Raw genomic sequence first — 16,362 nt, forward strand, 5'->3', positions numbered from 1 at the left:
TCAGCAGCAGCTCCCGATGGACGATTTCTTGGAGAACGACGGCCTCCAGCCACATCTGAATCCTGCTCCACCCTCTGCACCCGAGCAGTTGTTCTCGTCTCAGATTGTGTCTGTTCAGCAGATTCTGGCTCCGCGGCTTTTCTCCGTTTCCTCGGCCGTGTATCTGGTGCTGGCTCTTCGGGTTTCGGATCTTGGGTCTTGGGCGGCCTTCCCCTCTTCTTTGGGACCGGCGACGCCTCCACCTGTTCGGCCTGTTCTACCTGTACTGTCCGATCTGGTCGATTGCCTCCTGAGCCAGTGTTGTTCCGCCCTCGGGCGCGGCCAGACTTTGCAGGCGCATCGGATTCTATCGCGTTTTCGGCGGGGGATGCGGCAGGCGGGCGACGGCGTCCTGGTGCCTGGAAAGTAGGGTCAGTCAAGGTTTGGAAACCAATTGCATCGAATTCGCCATGTCGATGAATGCACTTACCATGATCTGCTGTGTTTTGGAGGATTTCCTAGCTTGGTCCCTGTCCTAGCGATTTGACATCATGTTGACCCAGCTCGAACTCGATGAGGTCAGTGCCGCGATCCGGTTGACGCGACGCGGTGCATGGCTGACAGAGAGGGACCCACTGCGGCACACACTCGCTAATCCAAAACAGGCCAAGCTCTAGGCTCTGCCCCATGTCGCGAAGCGACGGAACACGCTTTCTCATCGCTTCGCCCCAAGTTGCCATCTGGGGAATTTCGGTAACCTCCCAACATCTTGGAGCTTGGCTGTTGACCTCCTTCCTTTCTTTTTCTCTTCTCACTCCATCTCGTGCTTCAATCCCATCTTCATCATCTGGCTGTGTCCCGTCTTGTTGCATCCCACTTGGCAACCAGAAGACAATACATTGTAACCCCTCATTTTACATCATCCTCCCAAGAAAACTCAGCTTCAAATCATACCGACAGATACCTATCCTGCTTCCCATCTGTCTCTTCCTCGTTCCCCCTTTTCCTCCCCCTCTCCCATCAACATCTTCAATCGCACAAACACACACGAAAATGCGATTCTCCACAACCGCCGTGCTGGCGCTACCAGTCCTGGCCTCGGCCGCCGAGAGCCCATTCGCGCAGTACAAGGCCAAGTTCCAAAACTTTCTCAGCAACTTTGGGGCGTCGGCACCGCTGGCCGACAAGACCGAGGATGCCTCCGCTGCCCAGGTCCACAAAGCAACAAAGCCCATCGAACCTAAGAAGATCACGACGCTTACGCTCGACAACTGGAAGGACACGCTGTACGAGCCCGTCCAGCCCGAGGCGACGACCCCCGAGCAGTGGCTGGTCTTGGTGTCGGGGAGGAATAAGACATGTTTCGGTAGGCCTCATTTGCTGTTTCGCGGTACAAGATGAAAGCGACGGCAAACTAACCAGCCTCTCAGGGCAATGTGACCGCCTCGACCAAGCTTGGAATGCCTCCGCCCTCAGCTTCGCTTCCCTGCCCTCCGCGCAGGCCCTGCACCTGGGCTATGTTAACTGCGACGACCAGCCGGTGCTGTGCAACGCATGGTCCGCTGCCACCAGCGTGTTGTGGCTTATCGACCTGCTCCCTGCCCCGGCGCCCGTCGAGATCCGTATGCGCAAGCTGAATACCACGACCGTCACCACCGAGGACATTGTGGAGGCGTACAAGCAAGCTATCTCTCCTGCCCCTGAAACCGAGACCGAAGAGCAGGTCACTGGTGAGGACGGGGTGCCGACTCAGAAGAAGAAGGATGTTTGGCACCGCTACGACCCAGATGGCTACTTCCATCCGTTTGATGGCAAGCTGGCGAAGCTGGGCCTGCTGGTGCCGGTCGCCTACTTCATTTGGGGCATCTCCGCCATCCCGTCGTGGGGTATGATGCTGATCGTGTCGTTCATGAGTCGGAGTATGATGTGAGTTGCTGTCGTTCATGCTATGTATTTTCGGTTGAAGTGATTTGCTGACGTATGGGACTCCAGGAACCGTCGCATGAGCCACTTGAACCCCCCAGCCGGTGCTGTTCCTGGCGCTGGAGCCGCGCAAGCTGGCGGCAACTAAGACAGACATTGACACGCGAACATCGCTGGAGATGCTTGGATTTCTTGGGGGTGCTATCGTTTCAAAGTATCATCTGTAATTACCTGCGGAGGGGAAAGTTGCTCATGGGGTGATTTATTGTTGGCTCGGTGAACATGTCTTAAGGTCGGGCTGGATGGAAGGACAGGCGGACGGGTTATTTTGCCAATATTGGTTCATCTACAGCGGTAACCTGGGAAGGCCGGATGGCAGGTGTCGAAGGCGAACACAATTTAGTCTACGGTTTTGGCTCCTGACTATGCAACCGATTTCAATTTTGTGTCCTACAAATCTCTTCCAGGTTGGCGAGTCCGTCAAGAACCTGTTCGGGAAGCTCGCTGTTGGCCAAGCGACCGTAGCGCAGGTCGCTCATAGCACCAACAGCTTGTTGGATTGATGCCAAAAGGGAGGCTTCCTCCTCCTGGAGCAGTTGTAACTCTGCCTCGAGCTCGCTGACGGCACTCTCCATCTCTGGCAGAATAGAGTCCAGGGAGTGTTTATTGGCGCTGTTATTTGATGGATCGGCCCAGTTGCCTAGCTGCACAGAGTCAGACGGAGGCAGTGAATTTTAAAACATGACGGGCGACGGAATCCCGGAGGCAGATAGATGAATGCGATGACAGGCATGACCCCGAAATATTATTACGGTAGTACTCACCATCCGTTCAATCTCAACCTCACCGTCCTCCTCCCTTGCCATCTTCTCGGCATCTCGTCGGGCCCGTACCACGGCGCGCCGCATCGCCTTGCCCCGCCGTGCTTCCTCGTCGATGTTTGAGGCGACCTCGTCCACCACCGCATTTCGCTGACTTTGAAGGTCCCGGTACAGGCTGCGAATCCGTGGCGAGGACTGAAGCGCCCGCGGGAATAGGGCCGTGAATTCTTGCAAGGAGATGATGGAAGGTAGTTGTGCAGTGGTGAGCAAGTAGTTGGTCAGGATGTCGTGTTCTGTGGGCGGCATGGCGAGTGATGGGCGGTTGAATCGAGAAAGGGGTTGAGGCGATTTGGTCCCGAGATGAATGGTAGTTTCAACAGAGAGTTTATTGATGGCGAGAATGTAATGATGATGTGATGATGATGAGAGGGAAGCCGAGTTGACGATATTTAGCAATCAAAAACCGAGATGGTGGGCAAAAAAGACCAAAAATTCAATCTGTTCGCCGCTCAAAATAGTGACGGAAATGAAATTGAGTGCAAGTAATCGGAGTGAGACAGTTGAGCACTCTTGAAAACACGATTAGGGATGATAAGATGGAGGAAGGCCAGTTCTGGCGGTGGTTGGTGCGCTCGGCGCGTGTCACGGTTCGCGTGGTCCCGTGACTTGTGCTCCAGAGGTGCACGCTCCTCCCCTGAACGACATGGCATGGATGCTCAGAGCCTTCTTTTCTTATCTTCCACTCAACGACATCACGAACCACATCTCAACAGGAATTTCCAGGTTCTTCGTGATCTTTGACTTCGGGCGAAACTCAAACCTGGCCTTGTTTGTCTCCGGATTGCAAACTTTTCTCAGGGACCCGGGAGAGCCGCAAGACTCGACTTCTTTGTCATCAGAACCCCGACATCTCATCACTCATCCCTCATTTCATCTACCTTCCCATATAAACCCTTTCGATACTTTCAGAGCATCGATCCTGCGACCACATTTTCCCTCAGCCATCTTTGTTTCGCTTCTTCCATCTCCTCTCGCCCCCCTTTTCCCAGGACTTCCACGTCGCTTCGCGGCCGGCTCATCGTCGTCAGAACGCTATTTTCATCGTCACCATGGCTCCCCAGAAGCAGTCCCAGCCGCCGTTCCACGTGAACGAGCGTGTCCTGTGTTTTCACATGGAAATGCTTTATGAGGCCAAGATCTTGGACATCCAGCCGGCCGAGAAGGGCGAGGGCTGGCAGTACAAGATCCATTACAAGGGGTGGAAGAGCAGCTGGGACGACTGGGTTCCTCAGGACCGCGTCCGCAAGTTCACCGACGAGAACAAGGAGCTGGCTGCCCAGTTGCTGGCTCAGTTCAAGTCCCTTCAGGCCGCCAAGTCGTCCAAGCAATCGTCGAAGAAGGGGGCCGCATCGTCTTCGTCGGCTGCCCGTGCTGTCGTGAACGGGTCTGAGTTGGGTTCTGCGCGCGGAAGTGAGGAGCGGACCGCCGGTGCTGCAACGACCTCGGGCCGCGGGCCACGTCGGACTCGGGACTATGATCTTGAGCAGGTTAGTCCATTTCCGAGTTCTTGTCTTGATGATGTCTTGGATTACGCTTTTCGTTGTTGTTGGTTTGATCTTGTCTGTTGGGTAGGAGTTTGGGCTTGCGAGCACATATTTCTTTCTTTTGTCATGTCCTGTCGTCATCCCATGTTGGAGTTAGGTTTGGGTCGAAGGATTTCGTCGTCCCTCTTGGGATGACCGATAGATCACTGGCTTGGGTCAGACGCCGGCAGGATTGGTGAGCAACAACTTCGACCAGCGAGAGCGCAAGCAGGAGAAACCGAAGGGGAGCGAGAGAGGCTCGGAGGAAACCGTCTCATCGAAAAGGTGGTTGCAATTTCATGAGCCAGCTCTGAGGTCGGTTGGAGAGGAACCGTCCAGCCAGCCATCAAATCAGCTCCCCCAAAGCTGTCACGACGGTGGCAGCCGGTCATCGCGCTGGGACGACGAGAAACACGTTTGGAGACGCCAAAGTCTGCACCACACATCGATCGACCGATTGTCTGCGACGACGGTCTATGGTCTCCCAGGGAAGTCAACAAATGTCCTGCGATCAGGGGTGCACAACCAGTACTTGCCAGCACTTCTCGACATTATTCCACCCCGCTCTCCAGCGATTCAACCACAGACAGCCTATTATCTGCGAAAACCTCCTATTGTCGAGGCACCACAATAGCCTGCCTCAGGGTTGAAATTTTCTCGAGTACAAACTCAACCACTTGAAATTCTTCCAACCTGCAAAGCTTTTTTTCCTCCCCTCTTCGATTTTTCTCCTCTGCAGCACTCAGGCTTGTTCTTTTGTTGTTTTTTCAATGACAACAACAACAACGACAACAACAACCGCCGCCGCCGCCACCACCACCACCACCACCACAACAACAACAACAATGGCGCCCATCCGCAATGTCGCGGTGGGCTCGGGGGCGACCCCATCCACACCACCGTCCCGCGCCGCCGTTCCCACCGGCGCCGCAAAGAAGAAGAAGAAGAGGGTGGCTTTCGCCTCCCCCATTGCTTCGTCGGCTCGTCCTCGCCGGCACGTCACGCGGAGCAATCCGTACGTGACGCGGAGGACGAACTCCGCCGTGAGGACCCAGCAGGTTCTCGCTGCCCTTGGAGAGGCCTTCGGGCCTCTCTCGGACGAACAACGCCAGTTCGTCCAGAACGAGGCCTTATGGGCCTCTACGGCGGAGGCGTCAAGCAGCCTCATGCAGAGGCCCACCGAGAGGACCTCCTACATCAAGGAGGAGGGCGGGCGGATCCGCACCACCTTCGACGGTTACGCCGTCGACGAGTGCGTGCAGGCTCCCCCGCCTGCCATCGGTGGTCGCCACCCGAAGCTGCTGGCGGCCGAGAAGCGCGGCACCGCGACTCCGGAGTTGCGGCGGTACTACAAGGGCTTGCCGCCAAAAGTCAACATCCCCTTGGCTGGCATCCCTCTGGATACCTGCCGCGGCGACGATGGACCGCGCGCTATGAGGGAGGCCGATTTTGGTGGTGGCCATGAAGAAACCGACCACAACGGTGATGTAGGTTCAGACTTGGGTGGCTTTTTGGCGACCAACGCAGGCTGTTTTGGAAATGGTTGGGTATATGATCTCAAGCTCGCCCAGAACCTGACCGACGGGATGACTAGGACTTTTCCTTTGGCTTTATTCTTGCTTTTGTCTCTGTTTTCTTTTCTTCTGACTTATTTTTATATGCTTTTTGTTTGCTCCGTTGTTACCTTCCTTGTTTTTCTTCGATGGGGTCAATCAGGTGTCCGGCTGATCGCTAACAATCTCGTCTGTTCACAGGAGGACACATTCCACAACCGTCCATCTGTCAAGATTCCGGTCCCCGATCACGTTAAGGCCCTGCTTGTGGACGACTGGGAGAACGTCACCAAGAACCAGCAACTGGTTCCTCTCCCGCACGCTCACCCGGTTGAGGAAATCTTGAACGACTACCTCGCCTTTGAGCGCCCCAACCGCCAAGAAGGCAGTGCCTCGATGGACATCCTCGAGGAGACCATCGCTGGCCTTCGCGAGTATTTTGACAAGTGTTTGGGGAGGATCCTCCTCTACCGGTATGTCAAATCTGCAGTCTGGTTCACTTATTCTGCTACTTACCGATGCTGACCGTGTCACAGTTTTGAGCGGCCCCAGTACCACGATATGCATGAGTTGTGGAACAAGCCAGACAGCAAGCACAAGAGCGCTGTCGACACATACGGCGCAGAGCACCTTGCCCGCCTTCTTGGTATGTTTTGCTCTCATACTTGCCTCTCCTGTCTCTGACGCTAACACGTTCAAATCAGTCACCCTTCCAGAGCTGATCGCCCAGACCAACATGGATCAGCAATCCGTCAACCGCCTTCGCGAGGAACTGGTCAAGTTCACCAACTGGTTCTCGCGCCACGTCACCGCATACTTTGTGAGCGAGTATGAGACGCCCGGTGCCGACTATACCGAAAAGGCACGCGGCGCTTAAATTTTCTCGAGTTCTGATCGCCCATCGCCGCTCACCACATTTCGAACATCAAGGGCCACAGCATTGGTTGATGGAGCGAGCGACACCAAACCCGGCAGACAAGAACTACGCTGAACAGAGCGGCGACAGATCCGGCAGACGAGAATTGTGCTGGACAACTCAAGCAACACTGGCATTTTCTGCGGGAGACAACATATTTCGGCGAGCAAGATCACGTACAAGAGCTTCACCAAACACCATGAGGCGGCATGGAAGAGTTTCGAGGCATGGAGGTGATCCGAACAACATCTCATTTCGATTCTTGGACCTGTGACGACGGACCGGCTTGTTTTGATTGAGAAGTCTGCTTAGGTGCAATTGCACTGCGGACTCACACGATAATTCTGCTTAGGTGCTTTCGCACTGCGGAATTCGACATTGAGCCGGATTACTACGACTTGATCCCTGGGCTACCCTTCCACTGAGGGCAAGAAGGACTGAGATGAGACGGTGCGCGATGCTTCGGGTGTTGAGACGGGGCGTGGGACTTCGAAGTTTTTAGAGTTGTTTGTGTTGTACATCTAAGCTCTGGGAGCTCTTGGGTTCTGGGCTGGGTCGGAAGTGGCATGAACGGTTTCGGGAGACATATTTGACTGGGCATGGAGAGATTTCGGGTCTTCTTTTATGCTACTTACCCATAATGAGAAGTGTCTGGGGTTGTGTTTAGGACACGGAAAGATTTAGGCTCTTTCCCATATTAATGAGAAGTCTGGAGTCATGGTTGTGTGGGAACAAAAGCCTCGAGATACCAACTTGCTTCTGCTTGACACGATGTGATTTGTTCCATTTCTACAATATAGTACAGGAAGTGTACATGAGAAATGTGCGCAAGGTGTCCCAGAGGACAGCCAGGCATGAGGTATCTGGCAGTTGCACGTCTTTCTCAGTATAGCCCCCTCCATCAATGTTGCAAATGCACGATGCTCAACTCTTAGGCATCGTCATCGTTGTTCGTTCAACTGGGAGAGCCGTCCTCCTCTTCCTTTATCGGTCCTATCCTTCTTCTCAACCTCTGCACCGCCCATCCCACCTCCCTCATCCCTTCCACGCTGTCTTCATCGACTCCTGGCCCCCTTATAACCTAACCTCCTCCACGCCTTCCTGAACCTCGGGCGTCAACACCTCCCTAGGCAGAGGCGCCCTCCTAGCCACCACACCCTCCACATGGAACCCCTTGGGTGGCGTCCGTTCAGCCTTCACTTCCGCCTTGGAGAGCGGCCTGTCCACCTCCTCGACCTTGACCAGCTCCTTGACCTTGAAGATCATGCCGGCGAACTGCGCGCTGACAGGCTTGAAGACGATTTGGCCACGCTTGTGCAGGCCGAGGGCCGCCAGGACGCCGCGCGTGCGCTGGGGCAGGCCGATGTAGGACCGGTGGAGGGTGATTCGGAAGTATGACATGTTTGATTGGGATTGAGTGGTTGGTAGGCGGGTTGGATGGGTGGTGGTTGGAAGGCCAGCAGACAGAGAGCTGTCCTCGTATTTAGAAGAAGAGGGAAGGGAGGGAAGTGATCTGTCAGTGTTAATCAATGGTTAGCAATTGACTTCTCCTGCCTCGCATGTAACCCTCAGTCCGGATGCTTGCACTCCAAAGCCGCATCTCCTCCACCTCCTTCTCCGGGCTCTTCCCTCAATGAGTATCTGTCCAGGTGCCCCAGTAAACCGATTCCCTCCTGAGCTTGTCATCAAGATCCCGGACAAGGCAAAACAACGCCTCACCATCGCAGCACAACACTCACCAATTTGAGTCCACCACCTCCGCCTCCAATCCTTGTTGTGATTCTCAAAATTCCAAGTCTTCCAGGTCCAGGCCGTAAAAGCGTACTCCAGCGTCGTCTGAGCGAGGCTCCCCAAGCCCGTGGCTAGAAACCAAGGTTCGTAGTTGAGTTGTCTTAAAGAGGGTAATACTCGAGTCCACGGTGAGGTGAAGTCAATGCCAAGACATCCAAACTTCACACCATGCAGCGGAGAATGCCGCGAGCACGAAGATCTGGACCCACTCCGCTTTGCGGGCGGCTCCTATCAAAACCACGGACTGTGCTTATCAGCACGTGCCCTTGGCACCCAGAACGACACATGAATCTTCACCGCCGGCCAGGCGAAAGTGGGAAGATCGTTTTTCCTCCCGTCCAAGTTCGCCCCGTCCATCCCAGCCGCCAACATTAACCGAGGCGGAGCAACACAATAGCCTGGACGCAAACCACCACACCACTACAAAAACACTCTTCTAATTTTGACCACTCCTTCAGCTAAAGTAGATGAGGTATTCATGTCAACTGGGAACAACGAAGATTTCGGATTTCAAGTTGCCCAGGTATCAGGGACACGTCGAGTCAGTCTTGACATAAAGTTGGCGGATGTATACACATCCGCTTACTAAGGTCATCCGTTGATGACAGCCCGGTCACACAACGTCAGTCCGGAGAATAGAGAAGGGGTGTAGTGTAAACGCTAAGCAGGCATGCAGACATCGTCATACCCTCTTGACTATCGTTATACGTTTTCATTGCAATCAAACAGTCCGAGTTCATTGATTCATCTCAAAATGGCCGCAACAAAGCTGTGAAGTGACTCGTTCACAAGATCACATGTTGATCATCTACTGTCCACGCACAAATCAACAACGTTAACACGTAACCATCGTCGTGAATTAAAAAGTGTCTAAGCTAAGTGGCCGGCTTCATCATGGCATCGCATCCACTTGTAAACCTACCCCAGGCTACTTGCAGTAGAAACCTGGTAAAACCTAGCCGTCGTACGCGTGAACATTTGCCCGCCTTGCTCACAAGAAACGGCATCTCTAAGTTTAGTTCATCTAACGCCTGCCCGTCTCGAACCGCATTCTAAATCGAAACCTCCACACGTCCCTCCGTGCCCGGCGGGCCCGTCTTCTGCAGGTTGGGCAGGATGTAGGTGATATCATCCCACGGGTGGCGGTACAGACCAGTACGCAGACGCTTCTGGTCGAGGTAGTGGGCAATCAGACCGATAGAGCGACCCAGGACGAACAGGCCGTTGAGGACACCCATCTTGAGATAGTCCTCGGCCTCCTCCGCGCTGAAGGCACCGCAGTTGCGGAGCAGATCCACGAAGCAGACGGCAATGCAGCCATCAACGTTCAGGATGAGGTTGTCCTTCTTGCTCGTCGTGACAGTCTCGACCGCCAGCGCGTAGTCGAGCATCTTGCAGCTGGGGAACTTGGCCTTGACGTACTCCTTGACGAGCTCGACGCGAAGGTCAGGGTTGTTCCGCGACTTGACGCGGTGGCCGATGCCCGGAATGAGCTTGTTCTGCTTACGCATCGAGTCGACGAACTCACGCGGGCTAAGGCCGGTGTCAAAGGCCTTGGTGAACTCCTCGGCCGCACCGTCCAGAGCACCACCGAAGCGCGAACCGATAGTAAGCAGACCGCTCACGAGGGCAGAGATGAGGTCCTTGCCAGCACGGGTCGTGATGATGGTGTTCATGGCACCTGACACAGCCGGGCCGTGGTCGGCAGTGAGCATGAGAACCATCTCGAGGAACTTGGAGGCGTAGTCGGGCAGGCGGCGGCGGAACCACAACAGGGACATGACACCACCAATGCCGATATCCTCCTTGAACACATCCGAGATGGGCATGCCAGCGTACAACAGCTCCTGGCCACGGTCGTCCGAAATGGTCGAGATGAAGGCGGCCGGCTTGCGGATGAGGCCGAGTTCCTGCGCCCACGAATAGTCCATGGGGATCTTGGGAACAACAGGCTCGGGACGTGGCTTGATGGTGCCGTCAGCGACCAGCTTGTCGTAGACAGACTTGAGGAGGGCCGGCAAGTCCTCGAAGGTGTCAGGGACGTAAATGCCCGCCTCCTTCATCTTCTGGTTCTTGGTGGCAGCCGTCTCCAGCTGAGAGTTGGCGAAGGAGCCAGCGTGGCCGAACTGGACCTCGGTCTTGAACATGCTGGCGCAAGTACCAATGGCCCAGGCCACAATCGGCTTGGTGATGATGCCAGCCTTGACCGCGTCGATCACCTTGTACTCTTCAACGCCACCGACCTCACCGAGCAGCAACAAAATCTTGCATTCCGGGTCGGCCTGGAAGCGCAGCAGGTGGTCGATAAAGGTGGTACCGGGGTAGCGGTCGCCGCCAATGGCCACACCCTCGTACACACCGTCCGTGACCTGGGAGATAATATTGTTGAGCTCGTTGGACATGCCACCAGACTTGGACACATAGCCGACCGAGCCCTTGCGGTAGAGCTTAGAGGCGACGATATTGTCCATCATACCACCCGTGTTGCCGATCTTGAAGCTACCGGGCTTGATGCCACCGACGGTCGCAGGGCCAATGATAGTCACGCCCTTCTTCTTGGCCACGTACGCGATCTCACGGGCACGCTGGAGACAAACGAGTAGGGTCAGCAGAAGGACTTAAACAAGACCAAGTTTCAGGTACGACGTACACGCTCCGGAACACCCTCAGCAATGATGGCAATGGTCTTGATTTGGGGGTACTCCATCAGCTCCATGGTAGAGCTATAGACGGAGCGGGACGAGGCAAAATTGACGACAACATCGACGTCCGGGTGCTTGGCCATGGCCTTGGAGACCTGCTGGTAGACGGGGAGCAGAGTCTCGCTGGTGCCCCAGTACATCTTGCTGACGAACTGGCCACCAAAGGTGTAGATGATACCAGCGACCGAGGGAGTTTGGCGCTTGCAGATGAAGTCGAAGTCGAGCATGCCCTGGACGGCACGTGGCTGGAGGCCGTAGACGAGGCATCGTGTCTTCTCGCTGAAGAGAGCATGCGCAGGGAGAGGGCTCAACGGCCTGCTCGGCGCCGCGAACCGGCGGATGTTGTCGTTGACCGAGAGCCCGCCCTCGGGCTTGGGGCTATCGTTGCTGTTCGACGCCATTGTGAAGTCTCTGTTGATGTTTTGTTTGATCTGGCTGCACAGATTGTGAGCTTCTGTGAGGAGGGAAGGGGAGGAGTATTAGCGTCGAGAGAAGGAGAAACGGGGAGAGAGGAAAGGTGAAGAGCTGAAGAGCCAGATGGGTTTTGCAAAAAGAAACGAAACAGGACTGGAGGTGAAGGCAAGGCTCAGATGAAGGTAAGGTAGGAGGAGGGGGGTATCTGAATTTTGGGGGAAGAGGGTTTTGTCGGTCACCCTGCCACTTTCGTCGTCCACACAGGGTGAGCTGGGCAAGCACTCCTCGGGGTAGGCGCAAAACCTGTGCGAGGGCTGGATTGTGTCAATTTTTGGCGAAGGTGCGGACAGGACACAAGACAGACGACAAGCCCGAACTCTCTTTCTCTTTGCTCTAGGTTGGAGCCCCCAATCATTGAACCATTGCTGCTCACCGTTCATTGGGCGGGGCAGGTCAACGTTCCAACAATCGGGTGGGCTGTTCCCCAACTCTTTTGCACCCTTGTCCGGGCTGTCGGACAGTGTGAGCCCTGGTTTCAGGGCCTGTCCCTGTCATTACCACCCCGGCTGACAGCAAAGTGGAGTCCCGATCGCGATTGGCGTCCGAGGTACCGGTACCTGGCCATTGACCGCAGGACACGAACATCCGATTCCCCTCCGACTGCCAGCCAGACAAAATGAAACAAAATTTTTGTGTGTGCTGACCTGGGCAGACAGAGTTTGCAACAACACTTGTTGCTATGTGATGAATGAGTGTCATTGATCTCTCGGAAATGTGGTTGCGGGGCTATGATGGTCCAGCCTCAGGTCCAGCCCAGCTTGTGTTCCAGGTTCGGGCATGGGGCTGGGTCCATCCATCGGGTTTGCCCCTCCATGCCCCAGCACAGTCATCAACATCCTCGGGCGCCGCGGGGTCCTTGGACCATCTCCCCCGGCCTGACGAGTTCCAGCATGGATGGGTTGGGTACCACAATGGAATCCCCCCCGAAGCTGAGAAGAACACCCCCAGCTTACTCCGTCCATACCCCGTACAAACTTTGTACACCGTTGGACTGGCAAATGGGCGGCGAAGCGGCTGGCATTAGCATATCGTCACCCGTCAGCGTGCTGCTGTGCCTCGGTCTCAGTAAGGAGTCGGCCATCATGACGGTGTCTCACGCCCTCCATGACGGATCCCCAAGCCGGCAGATCCCCACCGCGATCCGCCGTCTTGCGTGCATGAAGCTGGACCCATGTGTTTGTTGTCTGGGAGCTGGAGGTGGCTGGAAGAGCTCCGAGGCATGCCACGACCCGGGACGAGAACGACAACACAGAAAATAGACACCCGACACCTAGTGTCGTTGCCCTCCGTGGGCGAATTGCACCTGACGAAAACAGAGAAGCGTCGGTCAGGCATCGTCAAAGGAGCCTGGAACTGAAAGTGTAACAGAGGAATGGTTTGTCATCGGGCAACTTGGGTGCACTCCGTGCAGCAGCGGGGCAGAACCGAGGGGTAAGAAAGGAGCCAAGTGTCCGGCGGGTCTAGTCAGGGTCAAGTTCGCAGTCGAGTCAGGGTCTCAAGTCAGGGCAATGATGCATCCCTGTCCGGAAACCCCCAGGTACCGCTACCTCGAAGTGCTGACCGCCCCAGGGAGCACTGCCCCGCTTAGGGAACCCCAATGGATTTTTGGGCGGCGGGAACGAGGGACACTGCACTTGCCAGCTCCCGCGTTTTTTACCCCAAGGAAACGGACGACGACAAGCCCTTTCCCTTGTTGGTGTGCTGCTCGTTGCCCTTGCCCAGAGATTGCTGTGTTGCGCCTGTGGTGCGTGTGTGTTTATCCAGAGAAAAAGAGAAAGAAGAAAGTGGGTTTGGCTCCAACTTTGGATTTGGGTCTCATCCTTCCCTCCTCTTCGCCTCACCAGCTTCACTCCTCTTCTTGCTTCCTCCTCAACACATCCATCACCCTCACGTCTTTCTCTCCCTTCACCAACATCTTCTTCCAGTTCTCCCGAGGTTGCTCGCGGGGATCCAGGTAAGACTCATCATGCCCCTCGCTTGAGGTTGATATGCCCGCCACGGCACTCAATTGGCCTCCCCGTCTCTGCCCTCGAATGTCGCAAACTTGCAAGCTCCGCGCAGCAGACAGAAAGATCTGACACTTGAGGACAGAAACAAGTACAAAAAACACCACAAAGAACACCTAGAAAGAAATCAAGGCTCTCGCCGACTCACCTTACAATGTCCGCCAAGAGCATTCTCGAGGCCGATGGCAAGGCCATCATCAACTACCACCTCACCAGGGCGCCGGTCATCAAGCCCAGCCCTCTCCCTCCCCCGACCACCCACAACCCTCCTCCTCGCCTGGCCTCCATCTACTTCCCCGAGGATGCCGATGTCAACGCCGTTCTCGACCAGGCCGAGGTTACATACCCGTGGCTGCTTCACCAGGACGCCCGCTTCGTCGCGAAGCCTGACCAGCTGATCAAGCGTCGCGGGAAGAGCGGTCTCCTCGCCTTGAACAAGACCTGGGCTGAGGCCAGGGCCTGGATAGCCGAGCGCGCCGGTAAGGTCCAGAAGGTCGAGCATGTCGAGGGTGTCCTCCGCCAGTTCCTGGTCGAGCCCTTCGTTCCTCACCCTCCTGAGACCGAGTACTACATCAACGTAAGTAGTCGCATGTCGCTGTCTTCTGCGAGATTGGGTTCGCTAACATTTCGTCCGATAGATCAACTCCGTCCGCGATGTGAGTAATCGATTTCTCTCCACAGTTACTTTTTGGCGCCAGGGGAATCGTGATTTGCGAGTCCGACATCCACTCGTTGGCGCAAGTCGGCGAATAGTGGTGGTGCAAAGCTGAGGAGTGCATGGCTCGATACCGCGTGCAGGTTGTGTGGTGATGGAAAGAAACACAAAACCACCACGCAACTGCCGGGTATTTTGTTGCCTTTATACTCCGGGCAAAATATCCTTTGTGTGAAGCTGGCCTCGCTTTTTTCCAACGGGGATCCAGCATCCGCAAGAAACGGGACTTACGGACGAACGGAGGCTTAAACTGCCTAAGATGTGGAGCGGACCCCTGGCCCACAGACTCGGATGCTACCTGCGCTGATACTCTGGAAGCTTATCACAATGGCTAACCAACGGCTGTTCAGGGCGACTGGATTCTCTTCACCCACGAGGGTGGTGTTGATGTCGGCGATGTTGATGCGAAGGCTGAGAAGCTCCTCATCCCTGTTGACCTTGCCGAGTACCCATCGAATGAGGAGATTGCTGCCACTCTCCTGAAGAACGTCCCCAAGGGCATCCACAACGTCCTTGTGGATTTCAGTACGTTATTTCTTGCCAGTTCGGATGATACGGAGCCGCTTGCTGACCATACTCAGTCACCCGCCTGTATGCCGTCTATGTCGACTGCCAGTTCACCTACCTCGAGATCAACCCCTTGGTCGTCATCCCCAACGAAGATGGCACCTCCGCTTCGGTGCACTTCCTCGATCTGGCGGCCAAGCTCGACCAAACAGCAGACTTTGAGTGCGGTGCGAAGTGGGCCATCGCTCGCTCGCCCGCCAACCTGGGCATCACTGCTCCGCCAAACAACACCAGCAACACCACCAACATCGATGCCGGCCCGCCGATTGTTTTCCCTGCGCCCTTCGGCCGTGAGCTTTCCAAGGAGGAGGCCTACATTGCTGAACTCGATGCCAAGACGGGTGCCTCGCTGAAGCTGACAGTGCTGAACCCGAACGGCCGCATCTGGACCCTGGTCGCCGGTGGTGGTGCCTCGGTCGTCTATGCCGATGCCATCGCCTCGGCCGGCTTCGCCGACGAGCTAGCTAACTATGGCGAGTACTCTGGCGCTCCTACCGAGTCCCAAACCTACCACTACGCCAAGACTGTGCTCGACCTCATGCTCCGGGCGCCCATGCACCCGAAGGGCAAGGTGCTGTTTATCGGTGGTGGTATCGCCAACTTCACCAACGTCGCCAGCACATTCAAGGGTGTCATCAAGGCCCTTCGCGAGTATGCCAGCACTCTCAACGAGCACAACGTGCAGATCTGGGTCCGCCGTGCCGGCCCTAACTACCAGGAGGGTCTTAAGAACATGAAGGCGGCTTGCCAGGAGCTTGGTCTTAATGCCCACATTTTCGGCCCTGAGATGCACGTCAGTGGTATCGTGCCTCTCGCGCTGATCCCTGGCAAGTGGGAGGAGAATACCATTGAGGAGTTCAAGGCCTGAGTTGATGTTGGGTGAGGGGGGAAGAAGATAGAAAATCTGCAATGCCCTTTCGTCTTGTCGCCGTGGAATGTATGCTATAGACGGCGTAGGTGTTTATGCACGGGGCGAGACTTTTTCTGTCCCTGCAACTTACGAATAGAAACTATAATGCGTTCATGAGCTCGTGAGCTTCTTGGAGTACAGTACGTGAATAAATAGATGTCTTTTCAAACCCCCTCGGGTTGAAAGGGCTCTTCTACTGCGTCTGATGCAGACCTCATGGTGTACCCTCTGAGGTTTTGTCTTCAATATTTTCAGGTTAGGTGGCTCGCGCAGACCAGTTGATTTCCTCCGTCAATGGAGCCATCAAATACTGGCCCTTCTATAACGCGAGACAGGGGTAGGGGGAAGGGAAGGGAAGTTAGTTCTTCACGTTGCGGACTTGGTGAACATAACACGTACCGGTCGAGTGTGACAACTTAGAT

General features: G+C 55.5%; 8 protein-coding genes across 8 annotated transcripts; 4 read left to right on the forward strand and 4 right to left on the reverse strand.

Moving 5' to 3' along the window:
- Nucleotides 1–1,032: 1,032 nt before the first annotated feature.
- VTJ04DRAFT_9390 (uncharacterized protein) lies at nucleotides 1,033–2,050 on the forward strand (the record flags this gene model as incomplete). Its single annotated transcript, XM_069367932.1, has 3 exons — nucleotides 1,033–1,345; nucleotides 1,410–1,905; nucleotides 1,972–2,050. The coding sequence occupies 3 exons, from the start codon at nucleotides 1,033–1,035 to the stop codon at nucleotides 2,048–2,050; spliced, it is 888 nt and encodes a 295-aa protein (XP_069216211.1).
- Nucleotides 2,051–2,164: 114 nt separating this feature from the next.
- VTJ04DRAFT_9391 (uncharacterized protein) lies at nucleotides 2,165–3,029 on the reverse strand (the record flags this gene model as incomplete). Its single annotated transcript, XM_069367933.1, has 3 exons — nucleotides 2,165–2,248; nucleotides 2,391–2,606; nucleotides 2,727–3,029. 3 exons carry the CDS (start codon nucleotides 3,027–3,029, stop codon nucleotides 2,165–2,167), a joined length of 603 nt encoding a protein of 200 aa, XP_069216212.1.
- An 803-nt stretch (nucleotides 3,030–3,832) lies between these two features.
- On the forward strand, nucleotides 3,833–6,736 carry VTJ04DRAFT_9392 (uncharacterized protein; the record flags this gene model as incomplete). The annotated part of the gene is made up of 5 exons (XM_069367934.1): nucleotides 3,833–4,270; nucleotides 5,053–5,793; nucleotides 6,061–6,332; nucleotides 6,396–6,505; nucleotides 6,564–6,736. The coding sequence occupies 5 exons, from the start codon at nucleotides 3,833–3,835 to the stop codon at nucleotides 6,734–6,736; spliced, it is 1,734 nt and encodes a 577-aa protein (XP_069216213.1).
- Nucleotides 6,737–6,806: 70 nt separating this feature from the next.
- Nucleotides 6,807–7,049, forward strand: VTJ04DRAFT_9393 (uncharacterized protein; the record flags this gene model as incomplete). Its single annotated transcript, XM_069367935.1, has 1 exon — nucleotides 6,807–7,049. The coding sequence occupies one exon, from the start codon at nucleotides 6,807–6,809 to the stop codon at nucleotides 7,047–7,049; it is 243 nt and encodes an 80-aa protein (XP_069216214.1).
- Nucleotides 7,050–7,166: 117 nt separating this feature from the next.
- Nucleotides 7,167–7,376, reverse strand: VTJ04DRAFT_9394 (uncharacterized protein; the record flags this gene model as incomplete). Its single annotated transcript, XM_069367936.1, has 1 exon — nucleotides 7,167–7,376. The coding sequence occupies one exon, from the start codon at nucleotides 7,374–7,376 to the stop codon at nucleotides 7,167–7,169; it is 210 nt and encodes a 69-aa protein (XP_069216215.1).
- Nucleotides 7,377–7,849: 473 nt separating this feature from the next.
- On the reverse strand, nucleotides 7,850–8,176 carry VTJ04DRAFT_9395 (mitochondrial 54S ribosomal protein uL30m; the record flags this gene model as incomplete). The annotated part of the gene is made up of 1 exon (XM_069367937.1): nucleotides 7,850–8,176. The coding sequence occupies one exon, from the start codon at nucleotides 8,174–8,176 to the stop codon at nucleotides 7,850–7,852; it is 327 nt and encodes a 108-aa protein (XP_069216216.1).
- A 1,442-nt stretch (nucleotides 8,177–9,618) lies between these two features.
- Nucleotides 9,619–11,669, reverse strand: VTJ04DRAFT_9396 (uncharacterized protein; the record flags this gene model as incomplete). The annotated part of the gene is made up of 2 exons (XM_069367938.1): nucleotides 9,619–11,151; nucleotides 11,217–11,669. 2 exons carry the CDS (start codon nucleotides 11,667–11,669, stop codon nucleotides 9,619–9,621), a joined length of 1,986 nt encoding a protein of 661 aa, XP_069216217.1.
- Nucleotides 11,670–13,339: 1,670 nt separating this feature from the next.
- VTJ04DRAFT_9397 (uncharacterized protein) lies at nucleotides 13,340–15,898 on the forward strand (the record flags this gene model as incomplete). The annotated part of the gene is made up of 5 exons (XM_069367939.1): nucleotides 13,340–13,696; nucleotides 13,834–14,325; nucleotides 14,387–14,404; nucleotides 14,814–14,988; nucleotides 15,045–15,898. The coding sequence occupies 5 exons, from the start codon at nucleotides 13,340–13,342 to the stop codon at nucleotides 15,896–15,898; spliced, it is 1,896 nt and encodes a 631-aa protein (XP_069216218.1).
- Nucleotides 15,899–16,362: the final 464 nt, after the last annotated feature.

Source organism: Mycothermus thermophilus (genome assembly GCF_041956435.1).
Source record: "Mycothermus thermophilus strain CBS 625.91 unplaced genomic scaffold VTJ04scaffold_6, whole genome shotgun sequence".
Lineage (NCBI taxonomy): Eukaryota > Fungi > Ascomycota > Sordariomycetes > Sordariales > Chaetomiaceae > Mycothermus > Mycothermus thermophilus.